A 7,433-nucleotide genomic window follows, 5' to 3' on the forward strand; every position below is an offset into this window, starting at 1 on the left:
GGCCTCAAGTTGGAGCCAGGAGCTGAGGGCTGGGAGCCCTGGGCCATGCCAGGCGGGCAGCGCCTGCGTTGCTGTGCTGGGGACGGCAGCTGCTCCCGGGCAAGGGGCCTTGGGAGACGTTGGGGGTGTCATGGAGGCAGGGGAGGAGCAGAGTCAAGGGGCTCATTGACCTGCCGTCTGGCAGCTGGGGTTGGGCTTCTGTCCAGAGCCGTAGCCTACTGCCCATCACCCTGGTGTCTGGGCCCCCGCCCCTTAAAATGGATAGCAACAGCCAAGTCCCTGGGGGCTCCTGGGGGCCCCGGCTCTGCTCCCATTGGGAGGTGAAAGCTCTGCTGTTGGTCTCTGGTTCGCTGTTTGGGATGTCGGGGCAGGGGGGGTTGGGCAGAAAGGCTGGTTCCAGGGGGAAGGTTTGGTGGCGTCTCCTACCTCTGGCCTCGCCCAGCTCCCAGGGGGTGGTGCCCGGAGCCCTTGGCCCCAGGATGCTGCTATTAGCTCTGCCTGTGCCCCCTCACTCCCAGCCCTGCCGCCCCCAGCTCTGTCAGTGCACCCCACTCCTGCCCCCCCCAGCTCTGCCGATGCCCCCTGCTCCTGACCCTGCCGCCACCTAGCCCTGCCGGTGCCCCTCACTCCCGGCCCTGCCGCCCCCAGCTCTGTCAGTGCACCCCACTCCTGACCCCCGACACTGCCGCTACCTAGCCCTGCCGGTGCCCCTCACTGCCGGCCCTGCCACCCCAGCTCTGCCAGTGCCCCTCACTCCTGGCCCTGCCCCCCCCAGCTCTGCTGATGCCCCCCACCCCTGGCCTTGCCCCTCCCCCTGCTCTGCCAGTGCCCCTCACTCCCAGCCCTGGCCCCCCCGCCAGTGCCCCCCACTCCTGACCCCCAGCCCTGCCCCCCTAGCTCTGCCAGTGCCCCTCACTCCCGGCCCTGCCGCCCCCAGCTCTGTCAGTGCACCCCACTCCTGCCCCCCCCAGCTCTGCCGATGCCCCCTGCTCCTGACCCCCGACCCTGCCGCCACCTAGCCCTGCCGGTGCCCCTCACTCCCGGCCCTGCCGCCCCCAGCTCTGTCAGTGCACCCCACTCCTGCCCCCCCCAGCTCTGCCGATGCCCCCTGCTCCTGACCCCCGACCCTGCCGCCACCTAGCCCTGCCGGTGCCCCTCACTCCTGGCCCTGCCACCCCCAGCTCTGCTGGTGCCCCTCACTCCTGGCCCTGCCCCCCCAACTCTGCTGATGCCCCCCACTCCTGACCCCTGGCCTTGCCCCTCCCCCCGCTCTGCCAGTGCCCCTCACTCCCAGCCCTGGCCCCCCCGCCAGTGCCCCCCACTCCTGACCCCCGGCCTTGCCCCTCCCCCCGCTCTGCCAGTGCCCCTCACTCCTGCCCCCCCAAGCTCTGCCAGTGCCCCTCACTCCTGGCCCTGCCCCCCCCAGCTCTCCCATTACCCCCCACTCCTGACTTCCCCAGCTCTGCCGATGCCCCCCACGCCTGACCCCGAGCCCTGCCCCCCCCAGCTCTCCCATTACCCCCCACTCCTGACCCCCGGCCCTGCCGGTGCCCCTCACTCCTGATCCCCGGCCCTGCCAGCCCAGCCCTGGGTGCCCCCTGCCCCGGGGCCGTAGGGGGGGACCCCCGTTCGGGGGGGGGGGGGCAATCGGTATCTGGCCCTTTAAGAGCTGAGGCTGCTCCCGTCCCTTTAATTCTCCGTCAGTTCAGCGGGAGGCGGGATATCCGTGGGGGGGCACGGGGGGGGCTGGTAGGAGACGCGGCTCCCGGCGGAGGAGGGGGGGTTGTGGGGGGCACTGGGACCCTTGAGATGTGGGGGGCCCGGGGGGGCACTGGGGTCATTGAGATGTGGGGGGCCCGGGGGGGGTTGTGGGGGGCACTGGGGCTAGTGAGATGTGGGGGGCGCGGGGGGGTTGTGGGCGGCACTGGGGTCATTGAGATGTGGGGGGCCCGGGGGGGTTGTGGGGGGCACTGGGGCTAGTGAGATGTGGGGGGCCCGGGGGGGTTGTGGGCGGCACTAGGGTCATTGAGATGTGGGGGGCCAGGGGGGGATGTAGGGGGCACTGGGACCCTTGAGATGGGTGTGCGGGGGGGTTGTGGGGGGCACTGGGGTCATGGAGATGTGGGGGGCCGAGGGGGTGTAGGGGGCACTGGGACCCTTGAGATGGGTGTGCGGGGGGGTTGTGGGGGGCACTGGGGTCATGGAGATGTGGGGGGCCGAGGGGGTGTAGGGGGCACTGGGACCCTTGAGATGGGGGCGCGGGGGGTTGTGGGGGGCATTGGGGGTCCGTGTCTCTCTGCTGACACCCCCCCTCCCCACAGTGCTGCGATGCTGCTGGCCGGGCTGGCCGTGGCGCTGGCCCTGCTGCTCTGGGCCTGGCAGCGCCGCCCGGGGGGCGCAGGATCCTGGGGGCTCGTTCTCCGGCACTGGCTGGCACTGCGGGTGCTGGGCTGGGCCGCGGGCTGGCAGCGCTGGCACCTGGAGCAGGCGTCCCAGGATGTGCGGCAGAGCCAGGAGCGCCTCCTGCTGCGGCTGCTGGGGGGAGCCAGGGCTGCGGAGCCAGGTACCGGGGCAGGCGGTGCCCGGCGCTGGGCGAGGGTGCCAGCCCCTGGGCCCCCAGCCCCTTGTGGGCAGCGCAGAGCCCGGCGTGGGGGGCTGGGCCTGCCCCCTCCCAGCACGGCATGGGGTGCTCAGCCTGACCCCGGTGTGTTCTCCCTGCAGGCTCGGCCGCGTTCCGGGTGCGTTGCCCCCTGGCAGAGCGCGGCTCCAACGGGGGCAAGACCCCTGCCCACCCGGCACTGCCGACGGGGCCCTGGGCTCTGCTTCGGAGCAGCTGCACCGCGGACTCCCCCCTGCAGGTATTTGGGGGCAGCTGGGCAGGTCCTGCAGACCAGGGCTTCCCCCTCCCCTCTGGGTCTAGGGGGGCCTCAGCAGGGTGCCCGGCCCCCACCCATGTGCACACAGCCCTGCTGCACCAACCTGGGGCTGAGCCAGAGGGGGCTGGGGGAGGCTGCCCCCAGTCGGGGGAGTGAGAGCTGAGTGGGAGAAAGTTACAGGGGAGGGAGGTGCCCTAGGCTGGGCTGTTCCCCCCGGGCAGGCAGGGGGGGATTTCACAGGCTGTCCGTCCCCCCCCCCCAGGGGTGGGAAGGGAGGTGTCCCAGGCTGGTACCTGAGGGGGCGGGGGGATTTCACAGGCTGTTCCCCTGGGGGTGGGAAGGGAGGTGTCCTAGGCTGGTACCTGGGGGGGCGGGGGGATTTCACAGGCTGTCCCCCCCCCCCCAGGGTGGGAAGGGAGGTGTCCTAGGCTGGTACCTGGGGGGGCGGGGGGATTTCACAGGCTGTCCCCCCCCCCCAGGGTGGGAAGGGAGGTGTCCTAGGCTGGTACCGGGGGGGGCGGGGGGATTTCACAGGCTGTTCCCCCGGGGGTGGGGAGGGAGGTGTCTTAGGCTGGGCTGTTCCCCCCAGGTGGGCGGGGGGGGGAATTTCACAGGCTATCCCCCCCCAGGGGTGGGGAGGGAGGTGTTCTAGGCTGGTACCTGGGGGCAGGGGGATACAGTGACTGTGTCTGGCTGCCTTGGCTCTGTCTCTCTCTCGCTCTGTCCCCACCCAGGGGCCCGTGTTGTACCTGGACGTCCTGAGCAGAGTCTTCCCGGAGGCCCTGAGCCTGCAGGGCACTGCCCGCTTCTCCTGGGCCGGGGGCTGCTCCCAGCCTGCCGCAGCCTGGGCACTGCCCACCCTGTACTGCACTCCAGAGGAGACAGGCACGGTGCCCTCGCATACTGCGGCCCTGTACGTGCAGCTGCTGTTTGCCCTGCGGGAGCGGGCGCTGCGGGCGCTGGAGGCTGGGCTGGTCTCGGAGCTGTACGATGCCCTGGGTGTGCTGCGCGTCGGCTGGGAGGGCCTGGCGCAGGACCTGGCCTCAGGGAGGCTGAGTCCCCACCTGGAGCTGCCTGAGGGGACCCGGCGCCGGCTGGAGCAGCTGCTGGTTCCGGACGCAGCGCGGGCGGCGGAGCTGAGGGCAGAGTGCGCCAGGGGCTGGGACGGCGTCGCCCGGCGCCTGTGGCCGCGGCTCCAGGTGGTGGTGGTGGTGGCAGAGCCCAGCAGTGAGCAGATCTATGGGGAGGCCCTGCGGGAGCAGGAGTGCCAGGGCCTCCCCTTCTACTGCCCCTTCTACAGCGCCGCAGGAGGTAAAGGGGCATCGGCCGAGCCAGGCAGGGTCAGGTCAGTGCCGTGTGCAGGCGGAGCCCGGTGGGGTGCGGTGAGCCCCCCCGCCCCCGAGGCAGCAGCAGCTGTATACTGCGCAAGGGGGCTGCTATGGGTCTGTCTGCAGGGGCTGGATGCCGTGTGCTCTCCCTGCTGACCCACAGTGTCTCCCACCAGCTCTGCTCGGGGTGAACCTGTGGCCGGAGCAGCCCGACTCCCGCTACCTGCTCTGCCCAGGCTGGGCTTTCTGCGAGTTCCTGCCTGCGGGGCCGGGCGCTGAGGCGCCCCCAGAGACCGTGCTGCTGGCGGACATGCAGGAGGGCCAGGAGTATGAGCTGGTGCTGACGGACCAGGCTGGATTGTCCAGGTGCCCCCTTTCCTGCCACCCCCATATGCCCTGTGCCCTGCACCAGTCCCCTATGCCCCACCCCCCCATATGCCTCGTGCCCCCTGCCACCCTGGTATGCCCCACACCTCTCAGCATCTGCCCCCCACCCCAGTATGCCCCGTGCCATCTGGCCCTGCTGTCCGTAGGAGGCCGCAATGGAATGGGGCCGGTGGCGGGGGGATACAGCCGTGGCTCGTGTTCTCTCTCCCCCTTTGTCTGTTAGGTGCCGCGTCGGGGAGGTGCTGAAGGTGGCGGAATTCCACAACCAGTGCCCCGTGGTGCGGCCCGTGCGCAGGTGGGGAGAGTCAGCCCCTCCACACACCTTGCCGGCTCCCCGCTCACACGGCTGCTGCCTGGGGAACACTGGGGACCAGACGGGAGCTGCCCCTGCAGGGCGGTTTGCGGGGAGGCAGAAGAGGGGTGAGGGATGGGGGCTCCTCTCCCCGGTGCTGTGAGGGCAGGGGAGGGGCGGTTTTGGCCAGAGTCTGAGGTCATGGCACTGCCCGCTGCTGTCAGAGGTGCAGTCCCCCGATTCCCACACTCACCCCCTGCCCTTGGCTCCCCAGGCTGAGCCAGACCCTGAGCGTGCGTGGGGAAGGCGTCCCTGAGGAGCGCTTCTACGGGAGCCTGCGCCGCGCTGTGGCCATGTGGCCAGGAGCCCGGCTGGTCGACTACATCTGCGCAGAGAGCAGCCTTCTGGGTAAGTGTCGCTCCCAGTACCCAGCCCCATGCTGGCAAGGCCGGGCCAGTCCTGGCCAAGGGCCCTGTACACGTCCTAGGACTCCTGGCTTGAGACGGGCTGGCCCCTCTCTGCCCCACTGGCTCCACCTCTTTCAGACCCTGACTGTGCTCAGGCCCGGCTGGCTGTGCCCACAGCCTGGCTCAGCTGTGCCTGGTGAGACGGCTGGGCAGGAGGGGGCCGAGCTGCCCAGGGCTGCGGCTGGCACTAGCCCTGGTGGTGTGGAGTGGCCCGGCTAGCCTGGGTGAAACCCACTGGATCCCCACACGCCGTCCAGATCCCGCTGAGAGGAGGGAGCTGCTTGATGGCAAGATGCCGCCTCCTGGGAACGGCTCTGTGCCTGTCTGGAGCGAGGTGCTGCCCCTGGCCAGCTGCCCCAGGGTGGTCTGGGTCCCTGCCCCGCCACAGAGTTTTTCCACCCCCATCCCTCAGCTCCCAGCGTGGGATGTCTCTCCTGCCCTTCCAGCTGGGTGGGTTAATGTGAGTCTGTGCTGCCCCCCAGGTGCCTCCTCCGGGGTCTGCGCCCCCCATTACCAGGTGTTCGTGGAGCTGCGGGGCCTGCGTGATCTGTCGGAGGCGCAGCGCTATAAGGTGAGCGGCTTGGGAAAGCAGTGGCACGGGGCAGGGCTGAGCAGGGGCAGTTGGTGCCATGGGCAGGTTGGTGTCTTCCTGCCCCTGCCCCTGGAAGGCTTTGGGAGGTGGAGCCCTTCCCCCTCCAGCCTACAGGAGGGAGCGATCCTGCCAGCTCGGGACTGCTCCCAGCACGGGGCTCTGGCCCCAAAAGCGCCGCACAGGTGCCCCCACCTGGCCTGGGGTTTTCCCCCAGGGAGGTCAGTGCTGCCATGGCTAGGTTTGGCCACTAGGTGGCAGCACTCTCTGATCAGGTGCCCAGGTCGGCTGGCTGCAGAGCTGGACATGGACATGGAGCGGCTCCAGCTGCGCTGCTGAGCCCAGGGACAGGGCCTCGGCTCCTGGGCTGTGCCCTGCAGGGTGCCCCATCTTCGGGGGGGGATGCACACAGCAATGTCTGGGGCAGAGAGTGGCACCGTCACCCTCACGACACGGGGGCACTCGGTAGAGCAGAAGAGCGAGACACTCGGCCAGTGGAACTCCTCGCCACAAGGTCTGACCAAGGCTGGAGCAGAGCAGGATTCCAAAGGGACCTGGATGTTGCCAGGGGTAATGAGACCCTCCAGATGCAAATGAGAGGCGAAAACATGGATGGGGGAGAGCCCCTCCTGCTAACAGCACTCGGGGCAGGTTGTTCCGGCACTGCAGGCTATCTGATACCTTTCCCTTGCCGCAGCTGGGACCAGCCACTGTGGACAGAGGTGCCTGGGCTTGCCGGGCCCAGCTGGGCCAGGCTGGCGACCTGTGGGGGTAGAACGAGCTTTGGGGCATGTGTGAGGTGGAGGGTCTGACGCGAACCTCGGCTCCTGGGGCCTGAAGTCAGCCTGCGTGTGGCCCCCGTTGAGTGTCCACCTCTCCCTCTTCCTGCAGCTGGATCAGTGTCTCCAGGAGGATTTTCCTATCTACAAACCTTCCGCTTTAAGGGCAGCATTGGGCCGGTGCGGCTGCACCTGGTGGCGGCCGGGGCCTTCAGGGAGCTACGGGATGCTGCGGGCTCCCCGGGCCCATGGCCAGAGTCCTGAGGGAGAAGCACCTGCTGCACTTCATCCAGAGCAGAGTCGTCTCATGAGGCCGGCCAGCCTCCAGTGCCGTTGGCCCAGCGTGCCCTCGCTCGGGCTCTGTGCTTGTGCTGCTGCTTGCAGGGGAGTCCCTGGTGTGGGGGCTGTGGGGCAGGAGGCTGGGGAGGTCCCGTGGCTAGGGTGGGGGCGGCTCCCTGTTGGGCAGAGGCTGCGCACAGAGCTGGTGGGAGGCATGCACAGCGTTTCATGGTGCTACCGCAGGCTGGGGTGCCCTGTTGGTGCGCTGCATCCTACGTGGCCTCCCTGTCACAGAGCCTGCTGAGGGGAGCAGCAGGCCCCCACCTGCAGCCCAAGGGCACGGGGCAGAGTGGAGAAGTTGCCTGACCCCACCCCTGAGGCCTGCCAGCTCCCTGCGTTCAGGGCCAGACCTGCTGGCGAAGCTGCCCCAAGCATG

General features: G+C 69.7%; 1 protein-coding gene across 1 annotated transcript; it reads left to right on the forward strand.

The window, feature by feature from the left end:
- Positions 1-2,305: 2,305 nt before the first annotated feature.
- Positions 2,306-7,113, forward strand: GHDC (GH3 domain containing). The gene is given in 10 exon segments (XM_030541566.1): positions 2,306-2,563; positions 2,722-2,858; positions 3,611-4,187; positions 4,381-4,570; positions 4,815-4,886; positions 5,158-5,291; positions 5,833-5,921; positions 6,831-6,864; positions 6,867-6,953; positions 6,956-7,113. Coding segments are annotated over 10 exon segments (1,629 nt in total). The 5' UTR covers positions 2,306-2,328; the 3' UTR covers positions 7,030-7,113.
- The last annotated feature ends 320 nt before the right edge of the window (positions 7,114-7,433 follow it).

The sequence above is a fragment of the Gopherus evgoodei genome, chromosome 23, assembly GCF_007399415.2.
Source record: "Gopherus evgoodei ecotype Sinaloan lineage chromosome 23, rGopEvg1_v1.p, whole genome shotgun sequence".
Classification (NCBI taxonomy): Eukaryota; Metazoa; Chordata; order Testudines; family Testudinidae; genus Gopherus; species Gopherus evgoodei.